We start from the raw sequence: 19,730 nt of genomic DNA, 5'->3' as shown, positions 1-19,730 counted from the left end.
TCTTCCTATATCCTTTTTTCTATAAGCTGTAAGTATGTGTTTTTTGCCTTGCCTCCATGATCTTTATTTGCAGATCAGATTTTTACCCTCAGATCTTTAAGCAGTCTCTCATGTAGCCACTCTGGCCGCTTTTTTTGTTCTTTGCAGTCTCCTTTAGCAGATGAACTACAGTCAAGATGCAACACAGTATGTTGTCTCAGGCTTTCCCACCCTTCTCAGTAGTGCTGAGATGAAGGAAGAACAAGAATTTCAAATAAAGGAAATGCTGGGTTATTTTTCACTATTGTGCATTTAACTTAATGCACATCTCTAGCTGCAAGAATATATAAACATTATAGAGAAGCGGATGTAAACATAGTAGCGTTAACATATGACTGTTGTAACGTGTATAAGTACCTAGTTATGTGTAAAAAGAAAAAAGAAAAGGAGTACTTGTGGCACCTTAGAGACTAACCAGTTTATTTGAGCATGAGCTTTCGTGAGCTACAGCTCACTTCATCGGATGCATAGCATATCGTGGAAACTGCAGAAGACATTATATACACACAGAGACCATGAAACAAAACTTCCTCCCACCCCACTGTCCTGCTGCTAACAGCTTATCTAAAGTGATCATCAAGTGATCATCAAGGAAGGCCATTTCCAACACAAATCAAGGTTTTCTCACTCTTCCCCCCCCCCCACACACACACACACAGACACACATACAAACTCACTCTCCTGCTGGTAATAGCCCATCCCTCTTTGAAACCTCTCTTTATAATGCGCATGATAATCAAGGTGGGTCATTTCCAGCACTAATCCAGGTTTTCTCACCACCCCCTCCCCCCCCCCCACACACCCCCCCCTCCAAAAACCACACACACAAACTCACTCTCCTGCTGGCAATAGCTCATCTTACAATGTGCACAGCAATAATCCAAGTTTAACCAGAACGTCTTGGGGGGGGGGGGGGGGTTTGTAGGAAAAAAACAAGGGGAGATAGGCTACCTTGCATAATGACTTAGCCACTCCCAGTCTCTATTCAAGCCCAAATTAATAGTATCCAATTTGCAAATGAATTCCAATTCAGCAGTTTCTCGCTGGAGTCTGGATTTGAAGTTTTTTTGCTTTAAGATAGCGACCCTCATGTCTGTGATTGCGTGACCAGAGAGATTGAAGTGTTCTCCGACTGGTTTATGAATGTTATAATTCTTAACATCTGATTTGTGTCCATTTATTGCGTTTTATAATGTAGGTAAATGCCACTTTTACAAACTTAGACCTTATAGAACTGTTCAGTATGAAATACCTTTGTGTTTCCCAGCCGGATAGTTTATGATGTTTCTTCAGTTTTAAGTAAGTGCGGGGTACCTAGCCCATAAACCTGTAATTCTGCTGTAAATGAAGTATAAATTACAAATATGTTTTTTAACTTTTTTCTTTGCCCTTTTTAAAAAGGGTAGTAGATATAATAAGGTTTTGTCTGTTTCTTATAAAAGTAAGCTGCAGTTACCTTTATTTTAAAAAAACAGGATATGTCAGAAGAAACTATTTTGAAGATAATTTCAGGAGTAAATATACAAGAGTTCAGACCTTCAAATAAAGTAGGTTTAATATTTTAATAAGCTCTAAGTTAAGCAAACTTCTTTCTTGTGATCTTGCTTTTGTCGGTTGGTAATTCTCCCTTTCCTGTTATGTGGAGGAACTCCTGCTGAGAATATGGTTTGTGCAGCATATGTTCTTGCTTTGTTTCTCCAGGTTATATATTCAAGATTTTGCATTTAAATATCCCAGCTAAATTGAGCCAAAATGAAGCTGACAATGATCTGGACTCTTCAAAATTATTTTTTGTTTTTAAATTGAATCATATAAGTGCAGTCCATGGCCTTAAGCCTCCAGGCTTTTTTTATACCTGCACATCAACGTTTTTTAGTTAACTTTTAATTACCGTTACCGTCAATGCTCTGGGTTACATTATTGTAATACTAGGCAAGAAAATAGGATTGTTTTTCTCCATGACATAAAGCTAATGTTTTAGAGCTGTATTAACCAAAAAGATTTCAGTGGGTCAGATCAGGCTGCAGCTGCTTAAAATACGTGGCAACAAACTGTCTCTTGTAACTTTTTATGTTGCAGCTTTGTGAAGAACGGAGTTGTTGAGACTATAAATCCTGTTCATGTGTAGTGCTGTTACGTTGTTGGTGATCTTGATAGTTTGGCAGAAAGACGTATATTACCCCTTCATATGTAAGGGCTTCTCTGTGTTTGAAATCCAACGGCAGCACGGTTGCAGCTCTGCAGCTGTACCGCTGTCGCACTTCAGTGCAGACCCTGCCTAAACCAGTGGGAGGGTTTCTGTCCACGCAGGTAATAACACCTCCCTGACAGGCAGTAGCTAGGTCGACAGAAGAATTCTTCCATTGATTTAGTGCTGCTTACACCGGGGGTTTGGTTGGCTTAACTATGCCGCTCAGGGATGTGGATTTCTTCAGTTTTCCTAGCTGTTGAGAAAACATCAGCTTTTTGGTTAGATGTTGGTGATAATGCAAGGCACATGCCACATTTAATCTGTTTGGGCAACCGTGGCTCTGGAGCTAAGGGTAATACCATGCCACATATTCAGCTGCTGCATATATTCATAGGTTGTGCAGACAGATGAAACTGCAAGGAAACCAGACCATATTCCAGTAAGCAGTGAGGATGAGAGGAATGCTATTTTCCAGCTGGAAAAAGCCATATTATCCAATGAAGCTCTGAAAAGTGAGTAACTTCCTTTGTAAAATACTCCACTACTTGTTGAGATTTAGCTGCTACTGTAGTGCCAACTGTGTACTGCTCAAGTCTTTGGAAAAATAGTTGAGTGCCTCACCAGCTTTTCACTTTGGGGAGGGTTTTTAAAGCTTTCTTGTGTATCACCTAAAAAACTAAAAATTTCTTTTAAGAGATAATAGCTATCCGTAACAGGTTGTTTAAAAATATAAAAAAGCACAGATTGACTTCTAAGGGTTCCCTAAGAAATAAACATCTAAGTCCTAGTGGCTTTGCCATTATGACTGTTGTATCTCTTGAAGTACAGGTTCTCAACCTGGTAGTCACAAATGGGCGTTAGAGCATTGTGACCACCCTGCCCTTTTCCTGTTGCTATGCGTGTGTGGGTGGGTCCTGGCTAGATCCCAGCCAGACTGGGAGTGGTCTTGGTATGGAAAAAAGGTGAACTGCTGCCTTAAATTACTTCCTTAAGGGGAACTTGATTTGTAATTGCTCTAATAGTAAAAGGGTGCCTGGTCAGGTACTTCAGACACGTGAAGATATTGATGCTTAAAAAAGTAATAATTAGATGTAACTCTAGTCTTAGTGAAATGATTACACACTGCTAACACTTACACAAAGGGGATCCGTACAGTACAGGGTGGGGAGAAAAACCCCATGCCTGGGTGGGGAAGAATGCCCACAAAACAGTCCAACACTGGTTCCTGGCACTGCAAAGTAAATTAAGTGCTTGGTGTCTCCATTAATATTAAAAAACAAAACAAAAAACCCCCACCCAAATGCAATAAACTCAGGCCTCAAATATGGCAGCTGATTCTCTTTGTAGCACAGATACCCCTGCACCAGGACCTAATACTCCCATATCTTTAAAAAGCACATAATTGAAACTGTATTAATAAAATAAATTACTGATGTTCTGGGTCTATTTTAGAATTCATTCATCTTACTGGTGAACATTTGATTTTTGTTTCATGAACAGATGACTTGCAAATGAAGATGCTCTCCTTTGAAAAAGATGATGATGCAAACGGGCATATAGACTTCATAACAGCAGCATCTAATCTGCGAGCCAAGATGTACAACATTGAACCAGCGGATCGGCTGAAAACAAAGCGGATCGCTGGAAAGATTATTCCTGCCATTGCAACTGCTACTGCTGCCGTGTCTGGCTTGGTCAGTGAGTTTACATCTTGAGGAATCTTTATTTTGCGAAACCACCTCTGATCTGTGAGAAGCAAATCCCCTCTTTTCTGCCTGTTCTTCATTATTTGAGTGTTGGTTAATGCTAATACATCCCTGCTGCAAGACTTTTGGTAAAACTGATCCTAATCTAGGTTTAACATTACAGTGGCCTCTTGCTTCTATGATCCTGCAGCGTAGGCTTTATGGCATTGTGGAAAGATTGGGAAGGGGGTGTTAATTACCAGTATAATATACTTATCTTTAAACAAGTAGAAAACTTTGAAAGGCAAGAAGCAGTGTTTTCTGTGGTATAGAATATGTGTGTTAAAACTCACCATTTTGAATGTGATACAGCATTTGGTGTTAGCAGTATGAGAATCCAATGGCATAGTTTATAAACCAATTTCATCATGCTTTTAATGCTAGTTTGGCAATTAGAAGGAAACTTTAATGTGCAAACATTAAGGGTAACTACTGTATTTACAAAAGATTTGATGAACTAGTATTAAAATAGGATAAACCTATTAATGTTAACACCAGTGTGAGTGTGACATGTCTTAGCAAGAAGGTGTCAGCTACCAGACTTGAGGTAAAATGTCAGTTTTCAGTCCTTTGTTTCACATACATTCCTCACTTTATATTTGAGAAATGTTTACTCCATTGAGATCAATACAGGCCATGTGCTGTCAAGGAGAGAAGCAGTTGCCACTGAGTTTAATCTTATGTAATGTAAGAGTAGGTGAGAATCCCTTTAATTACTTGAAATTAAATGCATGCCCCTTCCTTTTTCTGTTGTGAAGAGGTCATGTATTTTTAGCAGTGGAATAGCAAAGAAATTGTTTATAGTCCAGGAGAATAAAGGCCTGGAGTGTGTCTTGCTGATCTGTGTATGGATCTCTGAATTTCCATGGTCACTTCCACACAGAGGCTAGGCATTCTCTGCAGCACCATCCTTTGCTCTGTGCACCAATTTCTACATAGTAATGTAGGTGGAAGAGTCATATTCCCTCACCTTGGGTCCTTTCCACTGCTGTTGGGCAGCCAGTGTTGGCATGGCACAGGCAGGAGCAGTAATGCTGTGGGAGAGGGGGACTAGCAGAGCTAAGAGTGCCTTTCAGTCTGGTGGGTTTTGGGGGCGGTGTTTCAGCCTTCAGCGTATACAGTCTGTTAACCTCTTCCACCAGAGGGAACCTTTCCAGAGGAGGGTGTGAGCCAGCCCATGTTCATGATTGCTGCATATCTGGGTTCTGATGATAGAACTTCATTTGTAGCGGAATAAAAACACATTCATAGGTCAAAAAACTCCATTAATTTTGAATATAAAGCAACAAATAACTTACCAACAAAGTGGGGAAAAACCTGAACACACTATTGGCGTTTTTGCAGAAAACCTCAATCTTAAACTGGAAAACCAACAGTAATGTCAATGCTGTCGAGGTTCAGCTATTTCTACCCAGCTCCATTTTTGGCTGGGAATTTCCTCGGTTTCCAAAAATGATGACAAAGCTTCAGTGATGGGACTAGCTTTCATGCTATGCACTGACTGAGGAAGTTGCAACTTATGCAGGGATAGATTCCACTTCTTCCCCAGACCACCCCTAAGCCTGCTGCTCTCCATATCAGAGATGCTGCAAACTTTGTTGTATTGGAGTTCAGAACTCTTTGCAATACCAATAACCTAGTCTCTCTTCCTGTCTCCCACCAAAAAACAGTCAAAGCTCTTAGTCCTTGCCAAAACCAGCAGAATAAAACATACTTGGAGTTACTAGGCCAAGATGTTGGGTTATTACTAACCAAATTTTTAAAATGTTTGAGATCTGAGATCACTACCTTATTTTTTCTGGACCCATGTCTCCCAAGTTCCTTGTCTGGTTTGTCTCAAGCTTTCCAGAAAATTCTGCCCTAATGTAAGAACACATACGCCTGGACATAGAATTGGAGATATTAGGGAGGGGTTTGAAATTGGGCACACTGGAAGGTTAGCACCAACCTTAATTATGCCCCGCCATGCTGACACTCTGTCCCCTTTCTCTGACAGTGATTTCTATTGTTCCTATTAATATTAATGGAAGACCATACCAAATGTCTTCCGCCTACCAGTCTTAGCCTGCTGTAAGTCCTTTACTTGAATTAGCGTGCTGCTGAGTACATCAAATTTTATGTACCAGCTTTATCCCAAGAAACTCTGTAATTTGTAAAGTATTAAGTAACTCTGTCTTTGTGTTTACCCTAGGTTGCCCTGGAACTGATCAAAATTGTGGGTGAACATCCATTTGAAGCATATAAGAACTGTTTTTTAAATCTAGCCATTCCAATAATAGTGTTCACAGAAGCTGCTGAAGTAAGAAAAACAGAAATAAGGTAAGGAGCACAATGATGGTGTGTTGTCTAGGAACTTGCGTTTGATATTTGAGAGGGGTGTACTGTTACATCAGGATCTGGAGACACGCAGTATGTATGGGAGTTGGAGGGAACCCATACAACCTGGCTATGTGTTGTCTTTTGGTCCTCATACAATAACAATATGAAGAAACCACAGTTGGGTTCCAAGTAACTATGTTAATTTTGTACAGACATACAAGGCCTCGCTACCTACTACAGCTCTGGCTGGTTTCTAAACCACAGAACACAGTGAGCACTTGGAGGGGTAGTATGCAATTCCTATCACTACACTAAGCATTACTAGTATTCTTAGATCTGGTGAAGCTGTTCTCAAATGTACAGTGCAAGGGTTTGGAAAGCCAACATAAACATTCTGACCTATGCAAACTGGAGACCAGATTTTCCAAAGTGCTCAGCCTAGTTCTCAATGGGAGCTGCTGATTACTGAACAATTTTGTACATCTGGTCCCTGCTTACTGCCTTTTTAACTATTATTTCAGTTAATAAATGTATTAGTCAAAGCTTGTTCAGTCTGCATAGTCTTTGGTTGCAAATATACATATCTATGCAGTATAAAACTACAAGTTTGCCAGTATCTTTCTTCACCTTATTTGTTTTACAGTAATATCTAGAGGCCTAATCTGGGTTCAGGGCTTCATTGTACTAAGTAATGTGTACATGCATACTGAGGGATGGTCTCTACCTCAGAGAACTTAGTCTAAATAGACAAGACAGACAAAGGGAGGGAGGGGAAATAGGGGCAGAGAGAGGAGGAAAGTTAAACAGTAGGTTAATAGCAGAGCTACTGATAATGACAATATCAGTTTCTGAAGAAAAGACTTTGAATCCACACTTCCAGAGTGCAAGATCAAATGAATGTTTAGCACTCGCTTCTTTTTCAAACAGAAATGGAATATCATTTACAATCTGGGACAGGTGGACTATTTATGGGAAAGAAGATTTCACTCTGCTGGACTTCATAAATGCTGTCAGAGTAAGACTTCACTTACTGTAATGGTTTAGTAGAGGTTGTGGGGAAAATGGCTTCATTTTTTTCTGGCTTGTGTCAAGCTCCAATTAATGCCAAAATAATTTTTAGGAATAAGTGCGTGTTTGTGTGGCCCCTGATCAGTGCTGTCAATTGAGTATATAAAATGATTCAATCAAATCAATTTCAATAAACCATTGGTCAATTTTATATTTAATGCATGGACATTTTTCTTATCTGGGATCTTGCTTTTTAGAAATGGTTCCATCATTTGGAACTAATTGTCTGTCTGTCTGCAGTCTGCTAAAATGTTTGCATTCCTGAATTGTAGGAGAAATATGGAATAGAGCCAACAATGGTTGTACAGGGCGTCAAAATGCTGTATGTTCCTGTGATGCCTGGACACATCAAAAGATTAAAGCTGACGTAAGTACTAATAAGGTAGTAAAAACGAACTGTGGCTCCAGGAATGTGACCTGGTACGTTAGTGATTCCCGTTACTTACTTAATATGGCTGGCACCTAGATACCATGGTGATAGGCACAGCATAAATACATGACAGCTCTTGATAGCTCCATTCCCTCAAGGGATTCTTGAGCAGCAACTTGGAGTTCTGTCCACCCGTTCACCGTACTCTACGCTGTAACTCGAGCCACAACTGCAGATGCAACTGCAGGGATGGCAGTACTACAAGCATCTCTGCTGAGAGCTTCCCTACACCCTTCTCCACTCTGAACACGGCTTGCCAGTCACCCATATGTGGAAGACACATAGGGACCATCACTCGAAGAAGAAATGGAGGTTACTTACTGTAACTGGAGGTTCTTTGAGATGCGTGGTCCCTATCTGTATTCCACTACCTGCCCTTCTTCCTCTCTGCTTTGGATACTGTTGGATTGTGCTAAGAGGAGGAACTGAAGAAGCATCGACCCGCACTGCCTCTTATACCCTTGGTCAGGAGCACAAGGGAAGCAACTGCGCATGTGCGTGTCAACGGATTCTGCTCTGGAAAATCTCTGGTCTTGGGCACATGGCATGCATGCGTACCCATGTGTAGAATACAGATAGGGTCCACGCATCTTGAAGGACCTCCAGTTACAGTAAGTAGCCTCCATTTCCAGAGTACTGAGTGCTGGGGGCACAAAGCTGCAGTTTATAGCTGTTTATCATGTAGCTGGCTACAAGCAGGCGTTTCCACAGTGAAAATGGAGTCCCCCCCCCCCATAAGTTTGGTTATATTTTATTCACCCTACAAAGTGGTTTTCTTTGGTCTCTTGAAGTTTAGTTTTTAGCTGCACTGGTGACTGTAGTGCATTTTGAGTGACCTTATAAACCCTAATCGGTTTTTATTTCCGAGGCGCTGCATATTTTCATTCTTGCTCTAAAAATAGGGTCCACACATCTTGAAGGACCTCCAGTTACAGTAAGTAGCCATTCTTGCTCTAAAAATAGGGTCTACACATCTTGCTCTACACATCTTGCTCCACACATCTTGCTCTAAAAATAGGGTCCACACATAAGTCCACACTCCAAAAATAATTGCAACCACCCAATGGCTCAAATTCGCCAATGTAGGCGTTTGTGTCATGCCCTTGCATTCAGAATGATGGTCTGCTGCATCAGTTTGTCATTCTGTCTTATGAAACTTGCTTTTAAGGATGGCTGGGTGGCTCCATTGAATTTACTGTCCACCTCTTGTGGAAGGGTAAGACCCTTAATTGTTCAGGTGAGAAGAGACTTACGCTTTCAGTGGTTCTTGTAATGTAGCAAATTTCAAAGAGAGCAAACTTCAACTAGATTCCAAATGAAGATGGCAAAACTCATAGAATCTCACTCTAGAGCACTGATCTGCTACGCCATCTCAATCAAAATAGTCAAAATATTTTTGGGTAACTGGTAAATGTGTAATCTAACAGTGTTAATTGGCTCTTGCAGATCAGAATGTTGTTATAAAATTTTATTTAAGAATAAGATGCTGCACAATGAGGCCACTCTTCCAGGGTGGTACTTCAATAATAAAGCCACATACGGGGCATGTTTTAGTGCTATCTACTGCAATAAGCCTACTAGCATTGCAGCTAATATTCAGCAAGGGCTCAATCCTGGCTCTTTGCCACCACCACTATCCAACTCCAAAATCCCTGGCAACAGAAGGCCCAAACTGCATCAGAACAGTCCCATTGCAAGCGGACCCTATAGCTTCCTGCACGCAGAGCTCCATGATGGCTTTCTCCAGAGAACCATGGAAAGAGCCATTGTCGGTGGACAGTGGAGGTTTTGGAAGTGTGACCATTGGATTTGTTCATACGCAGTACAAATCCATTGGTCAAAACTGCATGTGGGGTGTACAAAGGGCCATGCCCATGACTACTGCCCATATGATCGGGGCAACAGCTCTTGCATGGATCTGTCTAACCTATTGGTGGATGATGGGGGAAAGAATTGTTGTTTTCCTCCAGACTCCCAGCCCTGCACAAAATCTTTTCTTTGCTTTTTATCACAAGCAACATAATCGTTCAGAGGTTGACTGATCTCGGAGCAAAAGCAGAAATACACTAACTGAAATGTGACCTTCCACAACCAAGAGAGAGCAACTTTGGTATATCGCATTAATAGAAGTTCTGATGGGTTGCACTTCATTCCTGGAAGAGCTGTCAAAATAAAACAACTTCCCATAACACAGGATAGCTCAGCCCAGCTGGCTCTTTGCTTCTTTTCCTGCTCTTACAAAACTTGTCTTCCTTTCTTTGCAGGATGCAAAAGCTAGTGAAACCATCAACTGATAAAAAATATGTGGATCTCACGGTGTCGTTTGCTCCAGAAACAGATGGAGATGAAGACTTGCCAGGGCCACCAGTGAGATACTACTTCATCCATGAAGACAATTGATGGTAATGCTACTAAAGTCGCTCTAGGACCATTTGCTTTGAAGGGAGTGTGCTGATTTCAGCTTAAATTAAATAATACATATTTCTTTGGTGAAGCCTTAATCAAATCAGGAACAGTCAAAGTCAGTGAATTGCACTGAAGAGGTCTGTCAAACTGGATTTACTGTCACCTGTCCCTATTCTCTGCATACATCTGCCCGTTCATAAAGAGGACTGTAGGTTTGCTGAAATGGAATGCCATGTATAATGTGTACCACAAAGAAGAGATTTATATTAATTTATGGGGGAAGGGGGAAAATGGCAAACTTAGCATCTTATTTCAATATGCAAGATAAACGTTAAATGGGGGGGGGCAAAAATTGGGGAAATTGTTTTATAACATGGTGGTCAATAATGTTTCATAATCCATTTCTCATGACTCTCTTCTAAAATTGGGGTGCCAACCACATAATCTGAGCACTAGGCCAAATTCATCCCAAGTGTAATTCTATTAAAAAAGCAAATGAATTTGCCTCACTTACATTGTCGGTGTTCTCTTCTGAGCCATTGCTATTACTGTATGTTGGAGCAGTTCTTTTTAGGTCAGTCTGGATGTGGAAATGCAGGGGGTGGATTCTCAGCTGGTGTAAATTGTCATAGCTCATTGAAATCAACCGAGTGATGACAATTGAGTTCTGCCCCAAGATTGCAGTTTGGGAACAGTGAAGTACGGAGAAAGCTGAACTTTGTTGGAGAGTTATGCCCTTATTCTCCCAATTAAGCTCTTCTGCTTGATGAAGAGGCAGGTGAAGTTGTGGCTTAAATTTTCTGCCTCCAAATTAAGAGCACAGTAGCAAATTGTTACCTTTTGAAGGGGGAGGGTCAAGAGGATATTCTGTGTATTTCATATCAAACATTTGGTTCCTTGGTGCCATAACTCTAGAAGGAAGCTTTATATAGCATATCTGTCTCTACAACACAAATCTGAGTTAATCTGAAAATTGAGTTTATATTGGCCTCAATCTATAATTTAGGCGTCTAAAGTCTGATAGATCCATTTAATTCAGTGGCAGTCAGGAAATCATTTTGGCAATTAGTAGAAAATGCTGGTGCAGTACGACAGCATCGGTGGCAGAATTCTTCAGCATCTACGCACTGGACAGGTGAGCTTGTGTGAATTGTTTCTCTGATTATGGAAAAACTAAAGCAAGTGAGATGGGAACAAAAATCTAATCTACTAACATCGCCCTAAACATTATTATTAGTTTTGCTTTGGAAATAGTTTGCATTTACTGTATCTCCTGCATATGATGCAAAACTTGTTCACCACTATAAAATCAGTGATGTCAATATATGATTCAGTTTATTAACCTTTAGGGATATTTTGGAGCCTAAAATATTGGATAATTGTGCTTGTTCTCATCCCCCCTTTCTTCCCAATTGGTTTATTCAAGAACAAAATATCCAGATGGTTCAGCATTTGGACACCAAATATGTATTGAATTTACAAGCTGGAATCCACTAAAATTATTCCAATATTTGGGAATAAGTCTTAAATGTAGTACCTCTTTTGTAAGGTGTATATATTTTTTACTCTCAACATAGTTTATAGATATTTTATAGTTTTAACAGATTTGGTTTGAAACTCAGCTGGTTTATTTAACTTTTTTTTTTTTTTTTTTTTTTACAACTTATTCTTTTAAAAAAAAAACACAAAAACCGAACATTCTGTAAAACAGGCAAAGAGATGGCATTCGTAGAGATGGCAAAGTGCATAATAATTGACATAGGGCAAAAGGCAGACAGGGAAGACTATTTGAGAGTAAATATCTGTTTCTGAGTACTGACTGAAATGTGTGTTCCCCCCCAGCAATAGCAGGGACTGTAAATCCCAAATGAAATCTGTGATATAGGTTTTATTTTTTATTTAAATGTTTGGGGCAAACGTAAAGCACTGTGAACTCTAAAAGTCAGGGGCTGGGAAACAATAAAATGTAATTTGAGTAACTAACTTCTTTGTTTATTTACTCAACATGAAAGCGGAGTCGGGTATGTTAGCTGGATGTTAATATCACATAGAACACCTTTGAAAATAAGGAGTTTATTATTATTATTATTATTATTATTTATTATTATTTATTATTAAACAGGTGCTTTCCTGACTTAGATCTGATGGTCTCTTCAGGGTTAAAAGTCAATATTCAAATGTAACATACCGAGTGGCCTTTATTAACAGCTTCCTATTTCCTGACAGTATGTAGTTACATGCAGTGTTGGCACTTCAGCAAAAACACAATTTGCACATGGAAAGTACAAGACACAAATGTAGTGAAGAAGAATAAAAATTTCCAATTATTTCAGTTCACAGCAATGTGCAAATTTCAATTTGGGGTATTGCAAACTGCTGCTAAGTGATGCTACTCAGAGAGATTACTTCAGCAGAATGGTCCTCCTCTGTATGCTCTGAAATAATCTGAAATGCTTTTTTTTTATAAACATGAAGTTGCTCTCTAATACTTTGGAAAAATCACTGTTCAGCAAAAAGGATACAACAATGTACGGTGTGAAAAGCCATGTGCTCTCCCTTATTTCTCCATTTGAGTAAGACTGAAGAGGTGGTGGGGAAAGCACCTACGAGGGATGAAGATTATTTCTGCCATGTTGAGGGCATACATCCACCTCTTTTTACTCCATTTGCAGTCTTGGGCTACTATTGAGCTGCTATTAGATGCTCATAGCAGCAGTGACCACCATGGCTCTCTGAGCTACAGGTTGTTTCCATTTCTTGCAGAGTTAGGCACTGTCTATAGAAGCATGGTCCGTCACCACAAGATTTTGCTCTACAGCACATTATCCCTTCAATTGATTCGGAACTCGAAGCTGGTGCAAAGTGCCCCAACTTCAACTTAAGTGGGGAAACTTCACTGATTGATTACCTGTTGATTTCTGAGTGGAGCTTATGGTGTTTAGTTCTGAACTATAAAGCTCTAAATGGACTGGAAGCTTCCTAGGTGAGGGACTGCTTTTCTCACCTGATATACAGTGCTGCTGCAGTTGCTATTTACTGCTCAAGCTGGACCTACTCAATTAATACAAGTGGGGTTGCAGTACTGGTGGAAGCAAATCCTTTGGGAGGGCCTCTGAATTTCAAAATTCATTTTCCTCTTCCTTGGGCCACAGTAGCCCAAGCCTAGACTTTATGGGACTCTCTGAAGATCCATTTCTTTTGGCAGGGTACGGGGAGGGAAGGGCTGAAATGGGTTGCCCTCCCTCCCTGCTTTTGAGGAATATAAGAACATAAAAACGGCCAAACTGGATCAGACTAAAGGTCCATCTAGCCCAGTATCCTGTCTTCTGACAGGGGCCAATGCCATGTGCCCCAGAGGGAATGAACAGAACAGGTCATCATCAAGTGATCCATCCCCTCACACTCATTCCCAGCTTCTGGCAAACAAAGGTTAGGGACACCATCCCTGCCCATCCTGGCTAATAGCCATTGATGGACCTATCCTCCATGAATTCATCTAGTTCTTTTTTGAACCCTGTTACAGTTTTGGCCTTCACAACATCCTCTGGCAAAGAGTTCCACAGGTTGACTGTGTTGTGTGAAAAAATACTTCCTTTTGTTTGTTTTAAATCTGCCTATTAATTTAATTTGGCGACCGCCCCCCCCCCCCCCAGTGACTTACCAAAGCAGCCTAAATTTGGCCTCCAGGGCCTCTCACCTATGCTTCCCTATGTCATTGGTACCTACATGTACCAGAACCACCAGCTCCTCCCCAGCACTACACATGACTCTATCTCGATGTCTCAACCTTCACATCAGGCAGGCAAGTCACCATGCGGTTCTCGCGGTCATTGTAAATCCAGCGATCTATGTTTCTAATGATTGAATCCCCCATAACTATTATCTGTCTCTTCCTAATAACTGGGGTTCCTTCCCCTGGAGAGGTATCCTCAGTGCGAGAGGATACCACGACATCATCTAGAAGGAGGGTCCCAACCAATGTTCCCTCTAATTTTTGACAGGTCGTGTGCGCAAAAACTTTCTTCTGTGCAAATTTTTGTGCGCGCAGTATTTTGCCGTGTGTGCAGGGTTTAGGATGTGTGTGCGCACACACAGCTTAGAGGGAACAGTGATCCCAACTATGGGATCGTTTCCCTCTGCTCCAGTTGAATGTTCCCCTTCCCTGAGACTTTCATCCTCCTCAACAGCACAGAGGCTGTCAGATTGGGGGTGGGACCGTTCTATTGTGTCCCAGAAAGTCTCATACGGCTGCTGAGACAAATGTGCTTAAAGCCATGGAGATGGACTTTGTTTTGTACAAACTGGAAGCCTTAGGAAACAGACATCCAATTTAACGTGCCGTAATTTATTCCACCAGCTTCTGAGATTTGTTGATACAAGATGAGACTGTACTACTAAATTTAGGCCCCACTGGGATTTCCTGGTCTAGAATGTGACTTTTTTCCCCAAGAAAACGTCTGTCCCTCCTACAGTCTTCACTTCAAAGGGGTTGATTTGCGCTTTGTCTGTCAGCCTCTTGTCTCTTCGCTCTTTCTTTCAGCTCTTTGCAAAGAGTTTCTGAAAGAATGGGAAAAACACTTGTTAACACTAGAGAGCAAAAGTGTCATGGCAGAGCCATTCCAGCTTCAGCAGCTTCCCAGCGGGGCTTGCACTCTTCATGGTCACTACAACACGGTTTCTCAACTCTCACTCTGCTTATTTGCCTTATTTATATTGTAGGTAGAATCTACAGCCTCCATTGCGCTAGGCACTGTACATGTACGTACACGCTTTTTTCATTTTCCGTACTAATTTGCCATAAACACTCCATTCCTTCTGTGCTGGGCTAGCCCTGACTCCTGTCTTAACTCAAGACAATAGGAGAAGCTGGAGGGAGATGATTTAAATATTCAAGCTGTTAAACTGTACTGGTGGGAGAAGTGCACTTCCAGCTCAAGTGCTGCCCTTGCCAGCAGTAGCAGAACTGCACTTTGTCTACTCTATCCAGCATAATCAGAGGCCCTTTCACGTTATCTACTGTAAATAAGTTTGTCCTAGGTCAGTAAGAGCACTTTCCATTATTGCAACGGTTTTTATAACTCTGTTGCTTTTCACCATTTTTTTTTTTCAATTTCTCTGAAAGTCCTTGAGTCATTTTCTCAGCACTGCATGGGTCTGGATTCCTCCCTCTGCAGAGGAATCAACTGGATTACTTTAATTCATGGAAGCATTTCCCTTGGCTCTAGGTTTTAATAAAGTTTGTTCTTACAAAATCTAAGTTTGGGGGCAAATTTTAAGTCCGTATCTTTAAGCATAAGCAAGGTAAGTGTCCAGTGGAGGTGGCTAGGAGTAAATATTGTGATTGGGGCCCTAATGTACCAGGTGCTGTACAAACAGAGCTCCAGGCCCTGAAGAACTTCAATCTAATGACATAAAGAGGATGACGATACACCATGCAAGCAAATCTGGTGAAGTGGCACAGGTTTGTCAATTCGAGGTGGTTTTTTTTTTAATGGGTCAGAGGAAGAGAATTGGAGAAGTGGAAGAGACACAGCTTATCACCTGCCTGGCCATGATCAGAATGGTGGTTTTTGGAGGCATCGTGGCGAAGGTGAGGTTTAAAGAGGACATACAATTAGGAAGAGTTTTGCCCATGTATAAGGGGCAATATGGGGGAGAAAAGGCGCAAAGGCCAGGGGTTGACAGTGGGGTCGGACAGTGCACATAGCCCATGCAGTCCTTGGCCTTGCTACTGAGACTGCCAACAAGTGTCAGTATCAACTACGGGCTCGTGTGCCACAAAAATGGAGAGACCACACCAATTCATTTAACATAGGGCACTAAATAGGTGTCAGTCGCTGCAGTCATCATCTGGGTTGAACCAATACACTGAAGGCAAAAACCTCTTTTCTTCCATCTCTAATCCCTCCCTGTGGCCACTGACAATATCTGCTTGCATCTACCCCACATCCTGAGACGTCCTCGTCAGGGGGAGAAGCCATGCTGCTTTTGATACTGGGGTGTGCAGACTGATAGAGATGCTGCTGTAGCCCCCACTGCACGTGACTCTTCCCTCCCCAAAAAACTCACTTTCCCCTGACTTCAAACCTAACTTTCAAAGAAACAGAAGGCCCCCAAAGCTGTCCTGTCCTCACCATGCATGTATCTGGCTACAGGATTCTCCTGAAGCGGTGCTGTTACTGTCTCAGGCATAGGGCTCATGAGAGGCTTGGCTCCAGGATGAGGGACAGTTGCTGGGTGCATCTCTCTTGGAGCATGCTCTAAAGGAAGTCCAGCTGCAGAAAAAGGACAGAAGATTTAATGCTCCCCTGTGTGGGAGCAGTCTCTCCTGAAGAACCTAGCCCCATTTATTAAGAATAAGGGTATGTCTACACAGCAAAGAAAACCCAGTGACTGGCTGGTGCCAGTTGGCTCGGGCTGTGGGCCTTTTTCACTGCTGTGTAGACTTCTGGGCTCAGGCTGGAGCCCAAGCTCTGGGACCCTCCCAGCTCTGCTGAATGAATAGGTGGCTTACTTCAGTTATTTTGTAATTAGAGTGATTTGATAGAATTAACTCCTCCTCTGTTTGTAACGTGAGATGTTTTTATTAAAAATATTCAATCCATGTCTGTTGCTCAAACGTTTCAGCCCATATGGCCTGCTTGCAAATTAGTTGCTGTGCTTACATGTAGAAACAAGCCACATACCCGATTTGTTGTCATACGTGTGTGTGACAAATGGCTTCAAGCTCCCTTGAGTTTGATTCACAAAGTAATCAATGACATCATGAAGGCTCAGGAGCATAACCTAGGTAACAAAAAGGGGTGTGAAAAGTTACTGTGAGCCACGTTTTCAGTCTGAAATGTGTTAGCAGGTAGGTACATAAAGATATTGCCAAGTAGCTGAAACTGCAATGCACTGTGTTTTGAGAGCCACCTACTTACTATAAGTGCGGTGAAAATAGGAGCTTCCAGGAGCATGCAAATACAGGGGCAAAATACTTGCTGAAAATCAGCATTGCATGTTAGGCACATTGTAGGAGCGGGCTTATGCAGTGCACTGAGGGGGATGCACCGCAGGCTTGGGCCTTGAACAAGGCGGAAGCTTGGGCTTGCTTCCCAGAAACCCCTGCTGCTGCCTTTCTCTCCCTCAGTGCCAAGTGCAGCTCCAGCCAGGCTGGAAACAACCTGGTGTGGAGCTCCTTTTGGCCCCAAACAAAGGAAAGGTGCTAGTACAATACAGTGTGGGTTCCTCCCTTGTCCCCAAAGTAAAGCCTGGGCTGAGACATGACACAAACCACTAGAAAAACACTTGTCTCTTGAGGTCCTGCCCCTCTTCAGCTCAAAGTTTTTCTAGACAGGCTATCGGATCCTACAGGGGGAATTTGGGTTGAGTGAGAGCGCCTGGATTTGGCCTTGGATTTTAATCTTGTTGTCAGACAGGGAGAAAATGAGCTGAAAGGTTTTAATAAAATGGCTCCACAGGATATTCCACTACCCCATCATGGCACAGCTTCATTTTAGGATCCTCACCAAAGGCAGATGTCTGAATAGCAGGAGGAGATGCTAATACCCAAGAGATGCTTCCAGGACAACAGGGGAGTGGAGAGCTGGCCTGAAGTTTTGTGGGGTCCAATGCAAAGTAGAACATGTGCTCCCTTTCCAGATTTGTCCCCCTAGGCTTGCACACCTATGACACCCTTGTCTGTGATCCCCAGAAGCTGCTGCAACCTCTGCCATTGCCAGTTTGTGAGGCTCCATGGCTTTACTATTTGTCTGGTGTTCAAAATAATGTTCATTAGTGTTTCACAGTGCTTTTTATCAGTTGATCTCAACGTGCTTTACATAGGAGATCACGCTCAGTATCCCCATTTTACAGGTGAGGAAACTGAGGCAGAAAGTGACTTAGCGGGCCTCTCGCGGAGCCAGGAATACAGCCCAGGTCTTCTGAGTCCTAGTCCAGTGCCCTCACCACAAGGCAACCCTGCCCCTCATTTGGTCTTTTGTTTTAGTTCAGGTTTTAAACCAATTTCTGTACGTAACGTTTGGGCTCTGCTTCTGGGCACTTAGAGCAACCCACTGAACTAGTACCAGTTTGTTTAACCATCTTTGGTTTAGTCCTTTTCCGCTCTCCTTTCTGTACTAGGTCAGTAACATTTTCATTTGAGCTAACAGTCCCCACATCCAATTCCAGTTAATCTGGGGCTATTCAGGGGCAGAGGCCTCAGAGAAAAGGAAACTTGTAGATTTCAGGAGACCGAGTTGCAGGGTGTGGTGTGGTAACACCCTTGAGTACCCAGTCAAGGGCAACAGAGGTTACAATTTCCTACTTTGAGCAGTTCCACAAGGAAGCTGGCAAGGGCCAGCATGAGCACAGAGATCTAACCAACCTGCAAATCCAAATGAAACCTTAAAGTCATCCTGTAGTGCCATGGTAATTTTGGGCGAGCAGTCTGATTTCTCAAGTTTCGATTTCTAAATTGTGATGGAAGACCCGGCATTTCAGAACTAGATAGAAGAGAAGGGTGAGCCACCCGGGAGAAAGTTGCACCGATTTAATTTAAGGTGTGAGTTTCAACACATCTAGTTAAACTGGTAAAAAGAAAAAAGGCTGTATGGACACTTATTTCTGGGTAAACCAGGGTAATTTCAGTTTAGTTTAAACCTGTTCTTAATTGGTTTAACTGAAACAAGCCTGGCGAAAAGCCAAATAAGAGAGTCCACACAGATTTTGCACTGTTTGATCTAAATTGGTTTTAATTCACACTTTTAGTTAAACTGGTACTGGTAAATGGGTACAACTCTACATGTAGACAAGTTCAGATACGAGTTCAGTTTACAGGCTGGTCACAGACATAGAATTAACTTCTCAAAGGTATAATAACATGATCCAATTTTTAACTGAGTAATTAACCACTGGAAAAATTTACCAAGGGTTGTGGTGGATTCTTGGTCACTGACAATTTTTAAATCAAGATTGGATGTTTCTTTAAAAGATCTGCCCTAGGAATTATTTTGCGGAAGTTCATTGGCCTGTGCTACACAGGTCAGACTAGATGATTACAATTGTCCCTTCTAGCCTTAGAATCTATGAATCAGACAAATCCCTGCTTTTTTTGTTCTACTTTTCCATACTCTTTCCAGCTTTCTAACACAGACCCAATATATGGTTTTATATCGCCAACAAGGAAACACCCACTTACTGGTCTTGCCAGTTCAACTGTGTAACCTTTGCCCATGTTCACCACTCTGTAGTGCTTTATGCATGGCCCACTGAAACAAAAAGAAAGTACAGTATTAATACACTGCTGTTAATAAAATAGTGTAAATGAAAATGAATGGTGATGGCTGCAAGTTTCCTATCTTTTATTTAAGATGTTCATTTGATGGAAAGTTTCAATACACTAATGTTATCAATCTCTTTTTGAAACAGTTCATTTAAAGGTGACCAGCTAAGGAGGAAAAATTGGTTTGTTTGCCTTTTTGCTGCTTTGTGATGTATCAAGAAGAAGCTGGAAAGGTATTTTTTAGGTCTTTGTTTTACTTTAGAAATA

General features: G+C 41.6%; 2 protein-coding genes across 4 annotated transcripts in view; one reads left to right on the top strand and one right to left on the bottom strand.

Moving 5' to 3' along the window:
* Positions 1-12,210, top strand: part of UBA6 (ubiquitin like modifier activating enzyme 6) — a 53,068-nt gene extending 40,858 nt beyond the window's left edge. For 2 of the 3 annotated variants that reach the window (XM_074950337.1, XM_074950338.1), the window contains exons 28-34: positions 1,515-1,586; positions 2,625-2,742; positions 3,731-3,924; positions 6,167-6,294; positions 7,222-7,309; positions 7,635-7,729; positions 10,057-12,210. In XM_074950337.1, coding sequence (XP_074806438.1) covers positions 1,515-1,586; positions 2,625-2,742; positions 3,731-3,924; positions 6,167-6,294; positions 7,222-7,309; positions 7,635-7,729; positions 10,057-10,192 — 831 coding nt within the window. In that variant the 3' untranslated portion in view covers positions 10,193-12,210. The remainder of the gene's footprint in view (positions 1-1,514; positions 1,587-2,624; positions 2,743-3,730; positions 3,925-6,166; positions 6,295-7,221; positions 7,310-7,634; positions 7,730-10,056) is intronic. The other variant, XM_074950339.1, reaches the window with a different exon arrangement.
* A 2,346-nt stretch (positions 12,211-14,556) lies between these two features.
* Positions 14,557-19,730, bottom strand: part of STAP1 (signal transducing adaptor family member 1) — a 32,353-nt gene continuing 27,179 nt past the window's right edge. Inside the window, exons 9-12 of the mRNA XM_074950336.1 lie at positions 19,380-19,449; positions 16,885-16,984; positions 16,333-16,473; positions 14,557-14,755 (exon numbers count right to left, since the gene is read on the bottom strand). Coding sequence (XP_074806437.1) covers positions 14,679-14,755; positions 16,333-16,473; positions 16,885-16,984; positions 19,380-19,449 — 388 coding nt within the window. The 3' untranslated portion in view covers positions 14,557-14,678. The remainder of the gene's footprint in view (positions 14,756-16,332; positions 16,474-16,884; positions 16,985-19,379; positions 19,450-19,730) is intronic.

The sequence above is a fragment of the Natator depressus genome, chromosome 4 (genome assembly GCF_965152275.1).
Source record: "Natator depressus isolate rNatDep1 chromosome 4, rNatDep2.hap1, whole genome shotgun sequence".
NCBI lineage: Eukaryota > Metazoa > Chordata > Testudines > Cheloniidae > Natator > Natator depressus.
Note: the sequence above shows the minus strand (reverse complement) of the source record. Positions and strands in the feature narration are given on the sequence as shown.